This window comes from Ictidomys tridecemlineatus, chromosome 1 (genome assembly GCF_052094955.1).
Source record: "Ictidomys tridecemlineatus isolate mIctTri1 chromosome 1, mIctTri1.hap1, whole genome shotgun sequence".
NCBI lineage: Eukaryota > Metazoa > Chordata > Mammalia > Rodentia > Sciuridae > Ictidomys > Ictidomys tridecemlineatus.
This window is the reverse complement of record NC_135477.1, coordinates 121,676,038-121,699,254: the sequence shown is the minus strand read 5'-3', so window position 1 is coordinate 121,699,254 and position 23,217 is coordinate 121,676,038. Positions and strand designations below refer to the sequence as shown.

Below are 23,217 nucleotides of genomic sequence, written 5' to 3'. Positions count from 1 at the left end.
AGGAGCCCCAAATAGTTGGTCTTTACTTTAAAACTTTTTCTTAAAATTGCATCTCTAATTTTTTCCCCCCTGTGTGTAGTAAGAAAGTCTAGGTTGCTGAGGTTTGAACCCAGGCCCCTGTGCAAATTCAGCAAGTGCTCTTCCCGGAGCTTCACACCAGCCCCGGGAAAGCTTTTCCGCACTGCGCAGCTTTTCCGCACTGCGCAGCTTTTCCGCACTGCGCAGCTTTTCCGCACTGCGCAGCTTTTCCGCACTGCGCAGGCGGGTGCCGGCTAGGGCCCCGCCTCCTACCTGTGAGCTCGCGAGCAGCGCGAGGCCACCGGCCAGGGGTTACTTGGGAGCCGGGAGGGCTGCAGGCGGCTCACGGCCGAGGTTTAGCGGCCTACCCTCTACGCTGCGTGAGAGCCGGCGGCCGGTGGCGGAGCCACCCCAGGTCCTGGGCGCAGGCAGATGTGGGCCCCGGGTCCTGTGTTCCAGAGAGTTGCCTTCCACCGAGACCTACAGCTGAGTGGGCAAACATGAAGTCCAGCCCCAGCATCCAGGCTGCCATCGACCTCACAGCCGGGGCCGCAGGGGGTACAGCGTGTGTACTGACTGGGCAGCCCTTTGACACAATGAAAGTGAAGATGCAGACATTCCCTGGCCTGTACACGGGCCTCAGAGACTGCTTCCGAAAGACATACAACCAAGTGGGTATCCGGGGCTTCTACAGGGGAACCTGCCCAGCACTGATGGCCCAAGTCTCCCAGAGCTCTGTCCTCTTCATGTGCTACGGCTTTAGTCAACAGTTTGTTCGAAAAATGGTTGGCTTGGACAAGCAGGCAGAACTGAATGATCTGCAGACTGCAACTGCCGGTTCCTTTGCCTCTGCGATTGCTGCCCTGGTCCTTTGCCCCACTGAGCTTGTGAAGTGCCGGCTGCAGACCATGTATGAAATGGAGTTGTCAGGAAAGATAGTAAAAAGCCATAACACAATTTGGTCTGTCGTGAAGAGTATCCTTAAGAAGGATGGTGTCTTAGGTTTATACCATGGTCTCTCAAGCACTCTACTTCAGGAAGTAATGGGCTATTTCTTCTTCTTCGGTGGGTATGAACTGAGCAGATCTTTTTTTGCATCAGGGAGACCAAAGAATGAACTAGGCCCTGTCCCTTTGATGTTAAGTGGTGGAGTTGCTGGAATCTGCCTCTGGCTTGTTGTATTCCCAGTGGATTGTATTAAATCCAGAATTCAGGTTCTTTCCATGTATGGAAAACAGGCAGGATTTATTGGAACTTTGTTAAATATCGTGAGAAACGAGGGAGTACTAGCCTTATATTCAGGACTGAAAGCTACCATGATTCGAGCATTCCCTTCCAATGGTGCACTATTTTTGGCCTATGAATACAGCAGGAAAACCATGATGAGCAACTTCGAAGCATAATGAAATGTCTTGGTGAACCTGGATCCTAGTATATGAATTTGGGGACTGCCATTCTTCTTAGGGTTTTTTTCAGACTATAAGACTGACATGAAATTGTTTTTGACTGTGTGGGAATTTTGGTTTTGTCTTCTCTTTCTCTACTCTAAATCTTAAGTATTATGAAAGGATCTCTATTTTAAACAACATGATTTCTGCCCACAATTGTATTAAAATAGAAAAGTTGCTGCTCTTGCCCTTGGTGGGATATACAGGCTGAGCCCTTAGCTTTATGTACCTCATCTGAAAGACTAAGTATACTTTCATCAGGATGTTTGCATAAACCTGTTTATGTATACATACAGCTTGGATGATTATGTGTTTTGAGTGAAATGTAAGTTGGTTACATATTTAGTCTCAGATGTCACTTAGAACACCCAGACTTGATCATGTTTCTTGAATGTAAATGATTGTTTTATCCATTGAAAATGGAAGGGCTCTTAAAATATGCTTAACACATACACCACAGTAGGCAATTTTTAGAAAGTCATTATATGTTGGGGCTGGGGTTGTTGCTTTGTAGTAGAGTACGGGCCTAGCACATGCAAGGCCCTGAATTTTATCCTCAGCACCACATAAAAGTAAATAACAAATAAAATACAGGTATTGTGTACAACTACAACTAAATTTTTTTTTAAAAGAAAGTCATTATATGGTAAATGAGAAGCAAAATAATCATTTAGATTTTTAAGTGGACAATGTACCAGCTTACTGGTGTGGCTTCCACATTCTTCAGTTAAAATTTCAGAGTAGGCATCTATATTTTCTCCTCAGTTCCCCAAATAGTGTCATCCATTTTCAAAGTGGGATTACATTCTGCAGTGTGATGATATTGTCAGGTGTGGCCTAGAATACTAGGCCTTTGTGAAGCACCATGGCCTTCCTCTATACCCACTTCCCTTCTCCCCTCCCAAAGACCAGAATTTAGAATAAGGAAGAACATGACTGTACTTCTATGATTTGATGAAGATTCATGTAAATGAAAACAGTTCTTAGCTTCTGGTCAGTCTCTGAGTCCTGGCCTGGGTAGAATTCAAGGTATTCTGTTAACCCATTTAGAGATTGTTGGTTCATTTTGGGTCATTCACTGTTATCTCTGCCTCCACCAGCCAGAACCTCTTCCAGGGAACAGAAAATACCAAAGCAAGAGAAACTTTTTTCCCACTTGGTGTTAAGAGTGACTGTACTCCCAGTTGAAGTTATCTCCTCTCAAGAAGAACTAGAGAGAACTTAGTGTTTTAATTCCATAGTAAGTAATGTCAGGAATGATCCATTCTTGAAGTTTACCTTGAGACCCATAACTCATTGCCATACTGTCAGTGTTAGAGCCATCTAATTTGGTACTGAGGTCACTGCCTTTTGTTTTAATAAATCAAGGCACCCATTTTCTTTTTTCTTTTTTAAAATATTTATTTAGTTGTAGATGAACATACAGTATCTTTATTTATTTTTATGTGGTGCTAAGGATCAAACCTAGTGCCTCACACTTTTGAGGCAAGCACTTTACCACTGAGCTACAGCCCCAGCCCCAGGTCACTGCCTTTTAATGACTGTATATGGGGTGAATATATAAAGCAGTGAAACATAAGAAAAGAAATTTTATTAAATTATGCCATATGTATGTACATATGCACTGACAACCCCACATAAGAAATTAATAACCCTCTACCTAAAGAGTACAAACTACCCTCAAAATCATAGTTCATTTGATTCCCACAGGCTTGGATTTCAACAACTATTCTCTGGACATATGGGTAAGTAGGTCATTCTTGTCACCACTGAACTAAGTTTCATCAATTTGTGCTGCTTCAAAACCAAGTGTCTCTCTCAATAACAAGTGTTCTTAATTTTCTTAATCACCTATAAAGCTGAAAGGAAGTGTGCTGTCTCAATAATAGTTCATACTATATACATCAATGATTGTTGGCAGAATGTTTTAAGTTATTCATATATTTAAGTTATATGTTTCCTACCTAAAAATTCAGTAACTACTGAATGGTGCTTTACCTGAGCAGTCTGGATTAAAGGTAGAAAATAGAACTGTTTTTCTGCAGGAAGTAGCCAATTTCAGGGTCCATAGTGCCCCTGCCTGGCACACATGAGCTAGTCTAAGTTATCTCAGTGCCAGTTGACTTTCTCACATGTCATCCATTAAAGATTTAAGCTATGGCTGAGGTTGTGGTTCAGTGGTAGAGCACTTATCTAACATCTATGAGCCACTGGGTTTAATCCTCAACACCACATAAAAATAAATAAATATATAAAATTTTTAAAAATTTTCAAATGTTCATAGCCTCTAAAAAAGATTTAATCAGGGCTGGGGATGTGGCTCAAGTGGTACCACACTTGCCTGGCATGCACAGGGCACTGGGTTCGATCCTCAGCACAACATAAAATAAAATAAAGATGTTGTGTCCACTGAAAACTGAAAAATAAATATTAAAAAATTGTCTCTTATACCATATGTCCAAAGAATAGTTGTTGAAATCCAAGACTCTCTTCTCTCTCTCCAAAAAAAAAAAAAAAGATTTAATCAGGCTGGGTGCAGTGGGACATGCTTGTAATCCCAGTGGCTTGGAGTCTGAGGAAGGAGGATCCTGAGTTCAAAGCCAGCCTCAGCAATGGTGAGGCACTAAGAAATTCAGTGAGACTCTGTCTCTAAATAAAATACAAAATAGAGCCAGGGATGTGGCTGAGAGGTTGAGTGCCCCTAAGTTCAATTCCCAGTACCAAAAAACAAACAAACAAACAAACCCAAAAAGATTTAATCAAATACCTTCAATAGAAATAGTATGAAAAGAATTAAGAGTCAGTGGGAGTGAAGAAAAAATTTTTTCCCATTCTACTTGCTTAATTTGTGATTTAATACTTGAATCATTCCAAATCTGAACGTTAAACAAAATGTGGTAACTTGAAATAGTGTTTAAAGAAATTTGAGTTTCTGTTATTCAATTATATACATAAAATTTTTAACTCTGAACATTTATAATATGCTCTATTGAGCTCTTGGTATTTAGACACTAACAATATCTGCTTTCTGACCTCAAGAATCTGATGGTTTAGATGCTTGTTCTATAATTATAAGAGTAATATTCTAGAATAAATCTTAGAAGAAAAAAATGTAGGATCCCAACTGTGGTGTGTGTGTGTGTGTGTGTGTGTGTGTGTGTGTGTGTGTGTGTAAAATCAGTAATTGAAGCTCTGAAATTAAGGAGTCTTTAGTTATTTTTGTACTATGCCTTTTTGTTTCCTTAAATTAGTGCCATGATATTTGTTTCTAAGATTGAAATTGGTCAAATCATTTTTTTCTGATGCCTAGCTTTATATTAAAATTTACTTCCACATAGAATAGTTTACCCCTGAACTTTGAAAAATATTTTCTGTTATTAGGTTTACTGCCAGAGCCATATGGTCTTCATCTTCCAATGGTTTTGTGATTTTTACCTACAAGTTCATTCTCTGTTCCAGATTTCACTGGATACTGAGCTGTACTACTTAAGTATGTGTGATATCCTAGAAGTATCATAAATGGCAGTGGAGCATCAAGCCTCATTTTCTTTATGAATTGATTGGAAGAAAAGTATGTTCTTTTTCTTCTGACCCTGGCATCTAAGGAGGAGTAATCATTACTTCCAGGAAGTTTTTATGTACATAAAATAGTCACTGGCAATTTTTATTTCATTTTATTTTGGTATTGGGAATTGAGTTCAAGGTCCTTGACCATGCATGCTAGGAAAGTGCTCTGCCATTAAGATAGTTTCCCAAGCCCTGGAGATTTTTGATCAATTATCCCTCTGTTCTGGACCTGTGTTTTCAACTTGATCAGCTCCTGACTTTGAAATCCCTGTTTTCAGCCGATAATTTTCTGGTCTTTCTGATCTCTTTAGACTTATGTGGAGTGGCCCACAAGAATTCTCTGAGAACCATTATAGAAAGTAAATTATTTCATCCCAGTGCAGTGGTTCACACCTGTAATCCCAGTGGCTCAGGAGGCTGAAGCAGGAGCATTACAAGTTTCAAAGCCAGCCTCAACAACTTAGTGAGGCCCTAAGCAACTCAGCAAGACCTTGTTTCTTGATAAAATATAAAAAAGGGATGTGGATGTGGATGTGGCTCAATGGTTAAACCCTCCTTGGTTCAATCCCTGGTACCAAAAAAGGCAAATTATTTCAGTGTTGGGATTATTACATAGTTATTGCCTTGCTTTGTGACCTCCACTGTTTACAACATTTTCAGCTTCCTCCTAGTGACAGCACTTAAATTGAGACCCTTTGTCCATATTTTTAAAAGGTGAAAGATGATTTTACTGTTTCCTGATCTCTTTGAGGTTGGTGGAACTCCTCAGTACTGATGTTCTCTGTTTTCTACACCAGTCTCAATGGCTTTGTATTACTGACTTTAGTCTGACTGCTGAAATGCAAAATTTCACAGGTAAGTAGTTTTGTAGAATATTGGTTTCTTTCTTGGCATTGTGGTACCTGTAATCCCAGCTACAGAGGAGGCTGTGGCAGGAAGATTGCAAATTTCAGGCCAGTCTTGGCAATTTAGCAAAACCCTGTCTCAAAATAAATAGTAGAAAAGAACTGGGAATCTAGCTTATTGTACAGTGCCCCTGAATTCAATCCCCAGTACTGGAGAGAAAAAAAAGGAAATTGGTCTACCAACTATACTTATTCTCTGTGTGAAAATGTTCCAAGAAAAAATATTTTCTTCTACAACCAGATAGTTGTGTATATAATATTTTGACACCAGCCTAGAGAAGTTTCACTGGGTTCTTCTCAGCAATCTGGACTTTAAGCAGATATTAACTGAAGCATCCCTCCATATGTGTCAGCCCACTGATTTACAATTGGCACTTTGATGCTGAAGAGAAATGCACCTTTTATCCTTTGGAGAAATGATGTATTTATCTTTTCAGGGCTAGGGATTCTTGAAGTAGCTTCATAGTGATATTGTCCAAAAACCCCTTTCCCATCTCAGTACCACAAATGGGTTCTTTCTTGGATTTAAGTACCCATTTAGTCAAGAAGAGGCAGTACAGCAGGCTTATTCATCAGTTCTAAGTCTGGCTACATGGGGGCCCGTTGCTGCTTTAAGATAAGTGCCCTAGAGAATTTTAGAACACACCAGTCATTATTTTTCTATTCTCTTATTTTTATGTTGGCTTCCCCTGTTTGCTTTGCCATTAGGTGTCAAAGTGAACTGGCATGGCTCTTTTCTACTATTTATTTTGAGTTTTGCTAAATTGCCAAGACTGGCCTGGAACTTGCATTCTTCCTGCCACAGCCTCCCCTGTATCTGGGATTGCAGGCACCACCATGCCAAGATGCCTTGACAAGACCCCCGTCTACATCCAAACCTTGGGATTGTTTCTGTTCAGTTCAAGCAGCCAAAGTAGATAGGAAGGCTCCTGGGTTCTGGGATTTTTGTGAGAGAAGTCTTTAAGGCTTGGTTGAGGTTAAGCATTTTTGTAAGAATACTTCTTTGGTGATTCTGTGTGCTTTATACTTACAACATTTACTCTTTTTGATTTTTAACTTGCTGGATCTCAGGTTCATAGAATTTATTTGATAGACTCTCATCATAAATCAATATATGACTTTTAAAAAATTATTACTTATCCAATATAATTTCTCTGTGAATATATCTATATAGTTAAATATGTATATATTTAACTATTGTATATGTATATTTTACTGTTAAAATCCAATAATCTTGTGGCACTTTTATAGTTCATTTATTCTGAACACTGTAAAGTTTTCCATCTTATGAATGGAATATGACAATTTATTCATTCAGCTGATGGATATTTACATTATTATTTTTGGACTTTTGCTCTGTGTATACTGTCAATATATATTCTTAAGTAGGTGTGTCTTCTGATGTAAATGTGCGAGAGTTTCTTTTGGATATATGTATAACTAAGAGTAGAAATTCTTAGTGCTCCTCAGTGTTTATCTGGGGTAAACTTAATCTGAACATCAAAGATAATGACCAAGCAACTATTTTCCAGAGTACTTACTCTGATTATCACTTTTTTTGGTACCAGGGATTGAAACCAGGGGCACTTAGCCACTGAGCCACATCCCCACTCCTTTTTGGTTTTTATTTTGAGTCAGGGTCTTGCTAAATTGCTTAAGGCCCGCTATGTTTTTGAGGCTGGCTTTACCTTATGATTCATCCTCTTCCTCAGCCTCTCATGCCACTGGGATTACAGACATGCACCACCACTCAGCACCCTGATTATCACTCTTACTTAGGATATATAAACCGTGAATCTCTTGGATCTACATCCTTTTCAATATCTGGTATTATCAGGCTTTTAATTTTTTTTCCAAATGACTGTGTATGTTGTCCTGGTATTGATTTTTTTCTTCTGATAACAGCAAAAAATGTTGAACATCTTTTCAAATTCTTATTGATGATATGCATTTCTTCTCTAAAACATATATTCATATTTTTATCACTTTTCTATTATTTTGTTTACATTGGCTTAGAATTCTCATTATAGATTTCTAATTGTTTTCAGTGTGCACACGTGTATGCGTGCCATGTATGTGTGTGTGTGTGTGTGTGTGTGTGTGTGTTGTATATTTTCCTGGTTTGAACCTTATCTTTTTCTTCTTTTGATAAATCAAAGCTCTTAATTTTAATACAGTCACATTTATCAATTCTTTATTGTGTAGTTAGTGTCTCTAAAGGCATATATTTTTACCTCAAGGTCTAAAATATATTTACCCTTTTCCCATTAAGAGCTTTAAAATTTGTTTTTGGACTTTTAAATCTTATTAGAAATTATTTATAAATGATGGTGTGAAGTAGTGATCCAGTTAAATCTTTTTCTGTATGATAACCACTTTAATTGAACATTTCCTCTTTTCCCCATTGATCTGTATGGGCTAAATATCTCCCTCATTATTCATATGTTGATCCTTCAACTTCAATGTGATGGCATTAGGAGATGGGGTCATTGGAATGTAATCAGGTTTAGATGAGTCATAAGGGTGTAGTCCCTATGAGAAATTAGTGCCCTTACAAAAAGATGAAGGGATACCAGAGCTTCCTTTTCTTTCTGGATGATGCAGCTACTGAGGAGGCAATCCTCTGCAAGTCTGGAAGACCAAGACCTGAATCTACTGGCATGTTGATCTTGGATTTTCAGCTTTTGAAATTGTGAAAAATAAACTTTTGTTGTTCAAGCCATCCAGTATGTGGCATTTTGTTATAGCATCCTGAGCAGCATTAGACAATCTGACTTGCTATTTGTACAATTTTCACATGTTCCATATATATGTAAGTCTATTTTGACCTCTCTAATCTATAACATCAGGCATAATTTCCATCTCTTCATCAATACCAGACACTTCATCTTCTATAGATAACCATTTTAAAATTAATTTTTGTGTATTATGACAGTTATTTTATTAATATGTTACATATCTCTTTTTATTATAGAAAATGAATCTGTTTTAGGCTGACTTCACTCCCAAAGGATAAAGCAAAAAGTTTATGTGCTGCTAATTTATTAGGGAGTACATTTATAAAAAACATATTAGGGACCAGGAGAGTGGAACAGGAAGAGAAAGAGTCAATTTGAGGATCTAATATTGGATTGGCTATTATCAATTACAACTGATTTTTTAATCCAAATTCTCCAAGAAGACTGTATATTCCATTTGAGGAAAGTTAGTTGGGAAAGGGGAGATAGGGAAACTTTTATTTTTCGTCTTCACCTTCGATTGATCAAAATTTTAGTTCACAGTCATTAACTACTTAACTATGATTGTGCACATGTGGGTGCTGAACAGGGCTACATGACATCTATTAGTTTCAACAGAAGGAATTTTGGGTGTGTCTAAAGACTTGAAGCACAGTTATGAAGCAAAAAGTGTTCCCAGGTTACACCTGAGTGAAATTTGTTAGTGCCCACACGAAGCTGGCTGACATATGAGATAGGTAAGGGTGAATGGGTTCAAATGGGGTACAAGAGGTATCTGATATAATATATCTACTGCATCATTGAAAGCCCAGTTCATGCTCTCCATTTGTCAATCTTCCATACTACAATGTGTGCCTCCATTTGTGTGTGTGTGTGTGTGTGTGTGTGTGTGTGTGTGTGTGTGTATGAGAGAAATATCTTCCACCAAAAGAAGAATAAATCCAATCCATGAAATTCCTTTTATGGTACAACCAAGTACAATTTCTGAAATGACTTAATATTAAGAGGATTAGTGAGATAAGCAATGGTAATTACTACATCACTGGACCTGAGGCCAAAATCAATAGTCATCATCTCCCAACTGAACCATCAATTTTGAATGTCTAATTTTGCCAGGTGCAATATTTTTGCTTGATGAGAAGATTCATCCCTGAGGGATTAAAGACCTTAGTTGTATGGTTCATTCCAGACTGTGGTTACTGTAGTTGCCCATTTACCATCAACAATGGAAACACCCAGAGATAGGTTAGTGAATCTTGCTTGTACCAATTATGTCATTATTAACCCAATATCCTCCATATTAAATTTTCACTATAATTTCAACAGTTATTTTCATTGCCTGATTGCATGGTTGAACAGACCAATGTGACCAGGTGGTAGCCAGATAAATCTGAATTAAATTCATCAAAGCCTAATGATTTTGTGAATGGGAAGCAAAAATGTTGCAATCAGATCAGTGAAAGCATTAGTGAGAGGGGCTAATTCTATCACTCAGTTCATGGACACATGGATTTAGCTTCTTGGAGCAGAGTTATTTGTTCAGTTTCTATGCTACATCTTAGTAGACAGCATCCTGACCCTTTCAGGATGATATCTGAAGTTAGTGCCCATTTGATAGCTCATATCATAAGTTATTAGGCTGGTTACTTCTGGAGGTGATGGTATACATGGCAAATTTGTGAATCTCTTGGTCATGTATCTATTGTCTCATTTAATTATTTGTATATTTTTCCCCCAAATGGAGCTCTCAGTCTTAAGCAATGTTTTGTAGGATATCATGTGATAGATTACAATTCTGTAAGTTTTTGAATGATATTTCTGACAGAGGCATTACAATAAGAGAAGAAAATACCTTCTAAAGCAGATATTATACTAGTAAGGATGAATAACTGCTCTTCAGAATGGGAGAGGTCTGATGTAATCAACCTGACATTTGGTGTCAGTCTGGTTTCCTCAAGGACCGATATTGTGGAGTCAGCTTTCTTCTGCTGGCATTCATATCAGGACTGGTAAGAGAAGGAGTCCATGCTATTGTGCCCATGCAAAGCCTCCATCTCCATCCCCCATGGCCTCTCTGCTCACAGACTAACCTTGCCCTGTCAATGAGTCAGTTGAAGAGAGAGACTTACTGACATTGATGGAATGAATCATCCACTCCACCTAGTTGCTGAAGACCTGTCCTTTGATAGAATTCTCTGTGAGCATTGATGTGAGTTGTGATTTTGTTTTTTCACACTTTCTGAACCTTCCATATATTTATTTCCCAATTTTCTTGCCTTTAAAAATAATTATGTTTCTTTCAGGTGCTGGACTAATGAGCCAATCATGTGCCCCTGCTTAGCTGTCTATGTATAGCCATAGTGCAGGGTGCTTCTCTTTTTATTAAATGTGGGTTACAAAGTACACTGCTTACATCTCTGCTTACTTGGATGATTCCCCTTCACCATTGTCCTTTAGGATTAACCTTCAGTAGGCCTATGATTTGGCAGTTAAACATTTTTGGTTTGAGTCAACATGTATATCAATCATCTGTGAACTTGGGCAAAGATCTTTTCTCCCCTGTCATTTGGTCATAGAAAATCTTCCTGTGAAAGTGTAGATGTGAATTTGGAGATGCATCGGTACCATCGAGGTCAGTGAAATGGGAGTCTGTGTCACCAGTTCATGGGATTCCTTCTAGATCAGCTTGGAGTCAATCTTGAATATACTGTTTCTATTACACAAAGGATATCTCTTATACTTACCTAACCTTATGATTGAATGGAGCTGATGATGTAAAGCCCATGATGGGCATCTCTGATGGTATAATCCCCTGGTGTTCCATAGTCTCACCTAGGGCCCAGGAACATTATCAGTTTATAAATGCAGATGGTTAATTTTGTAGATGATATGGGTCTGCATTATAAGATTTATACTTTTAACTTTTTTATTATGTTGTGCCAGAAACTCCACATAGCATCCTTATCCATTGGAGACATTTCTGTTGACATGAGATTAGCTGGATCCCATCAAATTGGCTGGTACCATCATCTGCATCTGTTGCATATTCTTTATTTACTCTAGATCTTACTCAAACCTGATAGCATTTTTGAGTTTCTGGTATGATATATTCTGCCTCTAAAATCCAAATAAGCCCCAAATACTGTGCCTCTTTCCTTGTGGAAAGAGATGTAAGGAACAACAACTTATATTTTATCTCAGATGGCATCTCTTGATATGTCCCAGACCACTAGAAGTATTACTAATGTGACAGGCACCGGAGTATTCATGGGACTAATTGTTACTGTTTGACTTTCATGTATTCTAATTGGCCATATAAAGTCCTTTCTACCAGCTACTCACTAGATCCAATTAACATAATCTCATCAATATAGTGATATGTCATTATATGCTACAGTGTTCAATTTTGAAGTTGTTGTGAAATATGTTATGAAAGAAAACAAGAGAGCATAGCTCTGGAGCAAGACATTGAATAAGTTCCACTATCCTGGGATGAGTAAATTAACTGCTTTTAATTTTACTCATGAATAGTGTTTAAGACAATGAAAAAACACATTCCCTAGAAAAATAGCCACCTACAAAGTATCAAAGTAAAATTTATCTGCTTCTATAAAAACAGCACATTTGGCATAGCAGCTGCAATTGGGGCTATCACTCAGTTAAGTATATTGCAGTCCTGTGTCATCACTATGATCCACCTATTTTTTTTCAGGGGTGGGCAAGAGAATTATGATCTGGTGGGGACAATCACCTCTGCATACATTAAATTTTAAGAGTGCTAATCTCTAAAATCCCTGTTAGAGTCTGTAAACAAGTCAAGATGGCGCCTGGCATTTTGCAGAGGGAGTGGTTTGTGAAGTAACACCGGGGAGCCATTAAGTGTGGAGATTCCTTATTGGTAGACTGCTGTATCTAGTTTATGTTAATTAAGATAAGCTGTGTCGAATGTACATATACCCCTCCTGTCCTACAATAAATGGCTCCCACTCCTGCTGTATCAATGTACACAAGTTGCTCGTCACTCCCTGGTTATTTTGCTGCAGCCGGACTGTGACAAATCCCTGTTAGAATGCAGTTCATGGAATTCCTTCTAGATCAGCTTAGAGTCAATCTTGAATATACTGTTTCTATTACACAAAGGATTTCTTACTATTTACTGTCTTGATTAGGCAGAGGGAAATTTTATGGTTTCTACTATAATGTATCTTACCCCTCAGATCAGGGTACAAATAAAGAGTTCTGGTATCAAAGGTTCATAAGATCACCTCCAGGTTTTGAGGAGAGTGACGATCTAAATCGAGTCCTATCTGACTCTTGTGGCTGCTTTTGTACTGGGAGCTGCCTGTGCAAAGGCACAGATCAAAATGCCCTAGTTGCCATGGTAATGCCAGCCAGGGGTGACTGCATTTGAAGGCACATGGCTCTATCAGTTGAGGCTTTAAGTTCAGCATTCTCTCCCAGGGATAGAGGATTCTGAGCAAAATAAGATGACTCAATGTCTCATTTTTCCCACAATTAACCTTTTGATGATGAAACCTATATAATAAACTTGCTGAGCTAGCTCTGGGGTCAGTCAAGCCAGGTCAGTCAAAACCAGGTCTTGGCTTTCCCACCAGGCCCCAGATTTTTCTCCCTATATGTATCTTTTCTTCCCATTGCCCTGCATCTGGTATCTCCCCAATTAAAGGCCACAGGTGCTGAGAGCAGAGATGAGAGGGCCATTACAAGGTTTGGTGATTCACTAAAAGGACTCACAGGATTTATTATACAGTCATACTCATGGTTATGATTTATAACAGTAAAGAACAAATCAGCACATGGAAAAATGCATTTGATGATCCAGCAGAAATCATATATAAGCTTCCAGGAGTCCTTTTCTGTTGGAGTTATACATGATATGCTTAATTCCCCCTGTATCAAATTGTAAAAACACATGTGAATCTTTATCTGCCATGGAAGCTTTCCAGAACCTAGGAATCCAGGGTTTTTATTGAGTGATCATACAGGTGCTCAGCATGTAGTAAAATTGCAGACTCCAAGAAGGAAAGTAGGTGTTCAGCAGAATCCATGTTGAATATGTAGTTCAGGCATAGTAAGTTACCCTTATCAGTTATGATATGATCAAAACATTCTCCAAATCCAAGTTCCAAATGCCAGCCAAGGGTCAACCCTGCAAACAGGCCTTTCTAAGTAAAACAGTCCTAGGCTTGCAATATTATTTTTTTCTGCCCTCTCATTTGACCCTTTGGCCAAGGTGTCTTTACAACAAAATTATTATCAGTAGGACCTTGAATATCAGGGTAAGACTAACCTGCAACATTGGCCTCAGTAATGTCCACCACAGATCCTAGATTTGTCCAGTTAAAACAATTACCGTTAACCACACAGGTCTATCTTAAGACTTAAGGTGTCTTCCTCCTTAGATTTTTATATTACCTTTTTTTTTTAAAAAAAAACCTGGACTAAGGCATCAACTGAGATACAGTACAACTCTAGCCATTGAATTGAAGCTAATTTAAATGCCCTATAGGGTTGAGGCAACATAATGATACTCAGAGTACCCATATAAGAAATTCAACCCCAGGGAGCTTTTATAGTATCCCTAGAAATGAAGAATTTACAAGTGCAAGGGCACTTGTAAATTCTTTGAGTTCAGCATTCTCTCCCAGGGATAGAGGATTCTGAGCAAAATAAATTTTACTTGTAAATTCTTGTTATTTATAAATAAATAAAATGCATTTGTTCCTAAAATCAAAGCAGGATACATGTATTAGTTAGGAAGTAAGATAAGAAGATCTCCAATGTGGTCTTCCACTGTGGATCCTCTCACTCTAGGATTCTCAATTCAGTCTGAATAACAGTTCAGTCCCTGGTTTGAGATGGACTGCTTGAGACAGTCACTTCCACAAAGTCTTTCTTGTCTATGATATCAGTCCATCCACCTTGAGAGTATAGGTGACATTTGAAATTGTTCTTATGCTGTCTCAGAGTCAGTTCTCACAGTCATGTGTGAGTGTAGACTCAGCAGTCCATTTGAGTTCAGAGCATTGCTGCAGCTTGTAATGTCAGCACAGATCATTTCCATGAATTGGGCAAAGCTTCCAGGAGCAATTCTGAAAAACAGAGATCATTAATACCATAGCCACTCCTTACTCCTCTGCAGGTGCTATATATTTTCTCCATTGTTACAACATCAGTTTTTCTCACTCAGCAATCACAACTTTATAAATTTCAATAATAAATAACTATAATTGTATATTTGAGTCTCAGAGATTTTGTCTGAAAGGGTTGGTTGTACATGAGAGAGATAAGTATATGTTCAAAGAAAAACATTGTTTTAATATAACTTAACCTGAAAGAAATATGTTGAGAAATTGATCATAATTGTATCCTGAATTTTCAAAGATTTCCAAAATGAATTAACACAACCTCATATCCCTTTGGTCACAACCATTTTTCCAGTGACCAATCTAAAAGCCTAAGGAAGGCCAGTCTCTTTTTAGGGACAAATGTATTTTATTTATTTAGTTAGTTATTTTTTGCAGTGCTAGGAATTGAACCCAGGTTCCTGCTCATGCTAGGCAAGCACTCTACCACTGAGCTACATCCTAAGTCCTGGACATCTGCATGTAACAATCACATTGCCTTAATAAGATGTGTATATCAGAAACAGGTGAGGGAAATAATATCAGACTATCAGCCCATTGCTGCAAGTTGCATTCAATCCAGAAATCTCAATGCAACAAGTCAACAGCAGTGGAACACCCCCAGAGTAGGTCTAGAGTCTGATCTGTCAAGAATGGATAGATGGGTCATAGTCTCTGTGATATGTCTTCCACCAATATGCAGCTTTCCATCATGTTATGGATTGAATCTTAGATATCTCCCAATGGCTCATGTGGTGATATCTTAGTCCCCAGCTGATGGCACTATTGAGAGATGATGGAACCTTTAAGAAGTGGGAAAGAACAGAAAGAGTTAGGTCATTGTGAGTCTGCCCTTGAAGGGGATATTGTGACCCTAGGAATATCTCTCTCTCTCTCTCTCTCTCTCTCTCTCTCTCTCTCTCTCTCTCTCTCTCTCTCTCTCTCTTTCTCTCTCTCTCTCCCCCCACTCCTCACCCCTACCCCCTCTTCCCTTTGCTTTCCAGCCACTATGAGATGAATGGACTTTCTCCACCATGCTGTTCCACCATGAGGTATTGCTTTCCAAAGTCCCAAAGTTACAGGGCCAAGTGACTGTGGACTAAAATCTCTGAAACAATGAGTCAAAATGTCTTTCCTCTTTAGAAGTTGGGTATTTCAAGTATTTTGTCACAGTGATAAAGCTGACTAACACATAATCACAAGTTAGGAATATAACCAATCTCTGTATTTCTCTATATATCAGAAATATAAAACAAATCAGCATCTTGATTTCAGGGATCCATCACAGAATAAGCCCCTTTCTATGGGCATTTATCAATAACCCAGGTAGCCCACATAGATTCCATTATGGTTTTCACTGTATAAGCCCCACAAAAGGGTATCACAATTTTGCAGTAGTCATGGAGTCAGTGTTCTACTTTTAAAGACTGTGCCTGCTTTTATTTTGGCACAGCTCATTCTGAGACTGAAACACACTATAGAAGACAGTACCAGATTTTAGCTTAGAGTCAGATTCAGGCAATTAGAATTTGTGAATTTAAGATTCCAAAAGGCTGCCCGTAAGGGATGGTGGGTGCATTCTCAAAATCCTAAACTTTTAAGAGCCAAAAGTCAACATTTCAATCAGAGCTGCTATTTAAGGATATCCATGCTATTCCTACCATTAGCTGCTTTTCTGCACAGGGTTCTTCCAGCTGGTAAGTATATCTATCCCAATTATACATTCAGGAATGTGAGAAATAACCACATGGTAGGTCTGTGGACCCTTATAAAATGGATTTGAGCACAAATTCCATTCATTCATTGATCTCAATAAGCCTCCACTCTATCTGGAGGACCATAGTGGTGTTTTGTGTCACCTTAGATCAGAGGTGACTCAGTTACTTTCTTTAACATTTCTTGAGAAGTCTGTACAATTTACTTTCTTAACTGCAATTACCTAGGCAAATGACTGCATACCTGTTAAGTAAAAAAATTGAAGGAACATTTAGAGTCTATAGTTGAAGTGACATTGCCCTTGCTGGAAGGGAGTAGCTTTCCCTTCAAACAATGGGTTCTTGTGCAGTGATCTAAAAACAGAGCAAGGGACTGCAATTGTCCATTATAATAGCTGTACATCAATGCTCAAATATGTAATTAAACTAGCCAAACAATGTCTATTTTATTGTCTTTCTTCCTGGAACCAAGAATACCATGATTTTATTAGGCCTAACCACAGATCCTTGTATGTCAAGTTACCTTACTTGCTATGCTATACTTGATGCCTATTATAGTACACAAATCTACTTTGTTACTAATTGAATTGTTATATGCAGTGGTCTGGCTTTCGTTATTCTGAAATCTCACCATTCTCAGTTGTGCCATGGATCTATTTTCCTTGATCTATTTCCTTCAGGTATTATCATACCCTGAGCCCTAGCCTTTGCAGGGCAGTCACCAAGTGAGCTTTGCAAAGATGCAGGTCAGTAGTCCTCTCACTGGTGCATTCCTTACCAGTGAGAATCATGTATTCTGGACCTATTTAGGGAATATTGTTATTAGGGTTTCAGGTTATACACAGCAAACCCATTATAATATCCTCACCTCTCTGAGCCTTCTGACTCTCTCCTCCCTACAATGTTCAAGGGCATTTCATTCTTTACCACATTTGTGTAGATCATAAACTGTGTTTACTCTTCAAAGATTTATTGGTCTTTGTAGCCACAATGTTAGAATCTACTTAATTTATCTTTTCCAAAATCTTTAAACCCAAGTTATGGGTGAGTTTTCCATGTTATTTAATTCTACCACCTCTAGCCTTAAATTCTGTATCCTGGTCCAATAACCTCAAAATCCACTCTCACATGTTTTCCTGATTCCCACCAGAATATATTAGTCATATCTAGACTTATCCTGCAGGGTGTAAGTTATATCTCCCAGAACAGAGATTCATTCTCTACTGATTATAAACTGGAAGAATGAGGACGGGGGGCATATGTTGAGGAAAACATCTTTTTGTGAAGCACCTTTTTCATGAAATTGTTGTATGATTTCCAGAAATGAGAAATTAGTAATCTTTCCATCAATGATAACAAAATCCCTGAAATAATTAACTCATAAAAAGACAAAGCTTATTTTGGCTTATGGTTCTAAATGTGCCAGCAAATTATTGAGTGGCCCCAGAGCTTTTGGCCTCTGGTGAGGCATTATATCACTGGGACCTCACAACTGCCTTTGGCAGATAACAGGTGACTGGACAACACATACTTAGGGCAGGGATCATACTAAGCCAACTATAAACAAGACAGCAAAGCATTACTTTTTTATAAACAATTAGCACTGAAAGGAAAGTGACCATGATACTCAGAGCAACCAAGAGATCTTTACTGCAGCAGTGAGAAAGAGGAGAAAAGAGATAGAAAGAGAGAGGGGGGGAGGGGCCTGGAAGGAGGGAGTTTCAATAGTCAAAATCTAATGGGGTCTTTGGGTCTGTAAGCTGCCTTGTTAGTGTACAATGATTGGATCATACAATAGTTGCTAGGGGTGTCATCTTCTGCCTTCAGGTAGATGGGGAAGGGGTCAGATGTGAGTTTCTGTTGCACCAGATAGGTGGGGGTCAAGTGTTCAGCTTTGAGTGGGGTTGAGTGGTCAGACTTGATGCAAACAGGTGATAAAGGACCAGACAGAGGGGGCTTTGAGTGCCCCGGTTATCCTGAAGCTAATCTTCATTCAGCCTGCCCTGCAGACAATTTATTTCAGCTTGCCCTGCACTTAACAAGTGTAGTATTGGACAACCTAAGGCAAGCATGGTCCCTAAACCACATTCTTGTTGTTTAATTAAACAGAGAGGGGGGAAATGTTGAGAGCCACAGCCAAAGCGGCCCCAGCAAACTTCCAGTTGATTGGCTCACAGTGGCCCCAGCAAACTTCCAGCTGTCAGTTGATTGGCTCCTCTAGTGATGCTCATTGAGCTGTTTCCCTGCCCTTTCAGACCAGGGAGCTGCTAATTGGGGGACTCTTTTGGCTCCGCCCACTCGACCCAGCCAATTGGCCTTAAGAGTGGGAGGAGTGGGGGTTGGGAGGCTCACTGGAAGCCAGTGGTGGCAGCTGGGCTCTGGGGGAATTCCTGAAGAGCTCCTGTGGTGCAGCATGTGTGTTCTAAAAATAATTTCATTTCTGCTTGACAAGTGGCTTGTGAATTGTGCCCAGCCAGACTGCGGCAAACAAGCACAAAAGCAATTAGTATTTCAGCCAGTCTCTAGAAATCATGAGAAAGCTCTTAATCATATCCATGAAAAACAAACCAAGTTTATCAATACAGAAAGTTAGGAAGTTTTGTATGTCTATGAGATCAGGCTCAAATTAACTCAGGAAAGTACTTGTGATGCTAGAGTCTTTTGTGATCATCATTATGAGGCACTCTCACACAAGAAAACTTCCTTTATAGCCTCCACCTGTACTTTATTTACACTTAATAGACAAGGATACAGCTTAAGTTTCACACAAATAAACCACCGTTTTCCCCTTTAAATGTTCATGTAGAATTGTGCTAAGGCTATACTCTCTTGCCAGGTGTTTAAGACCAAGTTGGTCAAAACTGATCTTGTTCTTGCTTACTCTTAAGAGTCAGCTGATGCAAACAGGTGATAAATCTAAGGAATCTCTGAGATTCCTCAGAGATTACTCTTGGGGATATGTGCAAAATCTCTTGGCTCCTTTAGCTTTCCTCTGCAAGTGGTGCCATCTGCTAGAATGGGTCAGGGTCATGCTGATCTTAGGTGGCTTCTCTTGGAAGTATCAGGGACATTTCCATCTCCAATGATCCTCCTCTTTGCCTAGTGTGCACTAGAGGGCTTTCTGTTCTCTAGGATCTTCTCTATGACTCACCAGTGTTGCAGGGCTTAGAGAGGAATCCCATCATTCTTTAGGTCGTGCCTGATCTTAGAGAGCAAGGGCCAAAATTTTGGTTGATTTTTCCTTGGCCCTTTTATTTCCTTGACTTTTGTATCCAAATTTTGGTTTAAACACCCAGCAAGCTAGTTTCACCAGGCTTAAAGAGGGAGTAACAATATCCATAATTTTACAGTTACCCCTTTCATTTAATTGAGGTTAATTAGTATTAGTACTGGAAGTCAACATTTTATACTAACTAGGTGATAGCTTATTATCTCAAATTAACTGAAGTTTTTTTTTTTTGAAGCAGTACCTATGCAAAACACCATTGGGCAACAGTTATAAAGTTTACAAGGAAAATATAAAATAACAGATCAATATCATGTAATAGGTACGAACCAAGAAAAATTCTTTTATAATCTTGAAACTTTTACTTAGTCATGCATTATATACCCTGTGTGAGATCACAGTTATCATTACAACAAAAATCAGTCTTTTGAATACAATTTGAAATGAACTGAATTTCAGCCTATTTTGGAGCCATTCTTACATGGAGTAAGGTGGGAGGCAGAGCCTTATCTCTGGTAAGATGGGGCTCTTCATAAATAACACAGTACAACATTATATCTGAAACATGAATCAAAGAAAGGTTAAAAGAGCTTTTAACTTCCTTTTTGTGGAAAAAGTGGCAGAATGTTTTCATGTTTTACAATATCATCTTTAAACAGATCAGGCTCTCAGTGTCTTCCAAAAATGCATTTAAATTCCAATTCTAGTGTGAAGAGTAACAGAAAATTTTATATATAACTTATTGACAACAAGTTACTTTATCCAGCTATTAAAAACATCATTTGACATGTAGAAATATCAACCAAATTTGTTATTTCTATACAAATCTCAGACTTTTGTTACACATAATTTTTGTTTGGAGAACACCAATGCTGCAGCCCGTCTGCAGCAAAATAACTGCGGGGTGACGAATAACTTGTGTACGTTGATACAGCAGGAGTGGAAGCCGTTTATTGTAGGACAACAGAGCTATTTATACATTTTGCACAGCTTACCTTAATTAGCATAAACTAGATACATCAGTCAACCAATAAGGAATCTCCACACTTAATGGCTCGCTTTTGTTACTTCTCAAACCACTCCCTCTGGCATTTTGCCAGGCACCATCCAGACTTGTTTACGAACTCTAACATTCCCCTGGCAAAATACCACGTGTTATTTTGACTTGTTTACAGACCTTAACACACCAACTTGGCAAAGTGCTCTCCCAAGATTTACATTTAACTAAGTTCAACTTATAAAGTACAATTTGGAGTCCAGAGTGTATGAAGATAATAATCACAGATCTGCATGGGTTAACAAAAATCAAAGTTAGCCTTCAATCTTGTATACATTTTGGAAACAGTGCTAATGATCAGAAATTGACTTAGTGAAAGCAAACAGATAAGCCTTGGCATGGTGGTGCATGCCTGTAATCCCAGTGGCTTGGGAGGCTGAGAAGGAGGATGGTGAGTTCAAAGCCAGCCTCAGCAATGGCAAGGTGCTAAATGCTGCAGTCCTGCTGCAGCAGAATAGGGGGGGGTGTGACGAATAACTTGTATACGTTGATACAGGAGTAGGAGCCGTTTATTGTAGGACAACAGAGCTATTTATATATTTTCTACAGCTTATCTTAATTAGCATAAACTAGATACATCAGTCAACCAATCTCCACACTTAATAGCTCACTTTTGTTACTTCTCAAACCACTCCCTCTGGCATTTTGCCAGGCACCATCCAGACTTGTTTACAAACTCTAACATTCCCCTGGCAAAATACCACGTGTTATTTTGACTTGTCTACAGACCTTAACAGCTAAACAACCCAGTGAGATCCTGTTTCTAAATAAAATACAAAATAGGGCTGGGGATGTGGCTCGTGGTTAAGTGCCCCTGAGTTCAATCCCTGGTACCCTCCCCCCAAAAAGCAAAGAGATATAAGACAGGTCTTAAAATGACAGTGTGGCCCTTCTATGTCAGATACAATGTATAAAAGGGATCACTTATTGTTTATCTTGCTGATAAACTTTCATTTTATAAACTTTTATATAACACTTAGACAAGGCTTAGACAGATATAGTTCTCAGATGCATACATATACATAGTCACATGTATTTAAGGTGTCAATTACATTGTTATAATGTAAGTAACTATTGCTTATTTAGCCAGCTACAAAGTAATTATTTAATACTTTTTAAATGAGGTATAATCCCCAATTTTTTAAAAAAATATTTATTTTTTAGTTGTAGTTGAACACAATACCTTTATTTTATTTGTTTATTTTATATGGTGCTGAGGATCAAACCCAGGGACTTGCACATGCTAGGCGAGTTCTCCACCGCTGAGCCACAATCCCAGCCCTAATCCCCAATTTTTTAAAGACAGTTTCCCCAAGTAATAAAACCTAATAAACACAAGAAAATTATCTTGATAGGAGCAGATCAATGTTTCAGACTTTGCTTCATATGAGTACATTAAAGTTCAATTAACTTTCACTGTGCTAATTATAACCAACTCATCACAAACACAAACTTTTGAGAATTACCTTCCACAAACCTTCTATGACATACTTAGATATTCACAACTTCTTTACATCCTTAGTTTTGACCTCTTTCAGCTTGGACTTTAGCCCCAAAATATTACTTTGTCAGATAAAATACTTTTTCATCCAGAAACACTTCTTTTAACTTCTAATTTCCATACTAAAATATATTTCCATATCTATAACTGTCTTTTATCTTTCCTAGTTTTGGATCCTTTCTTAAATTCATATTCTCAAACAGTACTTATGAATTTTATCTGTGCATGTAATTTACACAAAAAAATTTTATCCCAGGAGAGAGATCAGACAATCTGGCATATGCAAAAACCCCCAGGTTGCATTCATGGGGTTGGAGCACAGGATCTCTTTGAGCCTGACCTGTCTGCCTCACCATTATCATGATGCCATCAACTTTAAGTGAGTCCCCCACTGTCAGTTGTACCCAGAGGCTCCTTTTTGGCCTCTTTCTTATACTAGGCATATTGATATGTAGTGAAGGAGGCCCTTCCCATCTTTTTCTTTAGGCTTACTTGAAGATTCCTTTGAAGAGGCTGCCTATAAACACCAGTTGGCCTTAGTTTCTTTTTCTTTTTCTGAGTGCAGTCATTTATTTTGCCAATATCCCCAGGCATATTAGTTTGATGTGATGCTATTATAGCAAGAACAGCTTTTCCCCAGTGATGGATATTCCCTGACCAAATGGGGTGTCCTCTCAGATCACCTCTTTAAAAATCTGCTATCCCTGCTAATGGGCAGAATCACAGTCTCTGGGACAGGAATCCCTTGTGTTTCTCCTTCCCCATTTTTCCAGGCTACTTGACTGTGCATATTTCTGTTTCTCTCTATACAATCTGGGAGCACATGTCAGCACCTCCAAAGACAGGATTGGAAACACTCATCTCCTCATCTACCCAGCATGGACATAATGGTTAAA

At 38.6% G+C, this 23,217-nt stretch overlaps 1 protein-coding gene across 1 annotated transcript; it reads left to right on the top strand.

The window, feature by feature from the left end:
• Positions 1-276: 276 nt before the first annotated feature.
• Positions 277-3,950, top strand: LOC101963993 (mitochondrial ornithine transporter 2). Its single transcript, XM_005324257.4, has one exon. It carries the CDS (start codon positions 519-521, stop codon positions 1,419-1,421), a length of 903 nt encoding a protein of 300 aa, XP_005324314.3. The 5' UTR covers positions 277-518; the 3' UTR covers positions 1,422-3,950.
• The last annotated feature ends 19,267 nt before the right edge of the window (positions 3,951-23,217 follow it).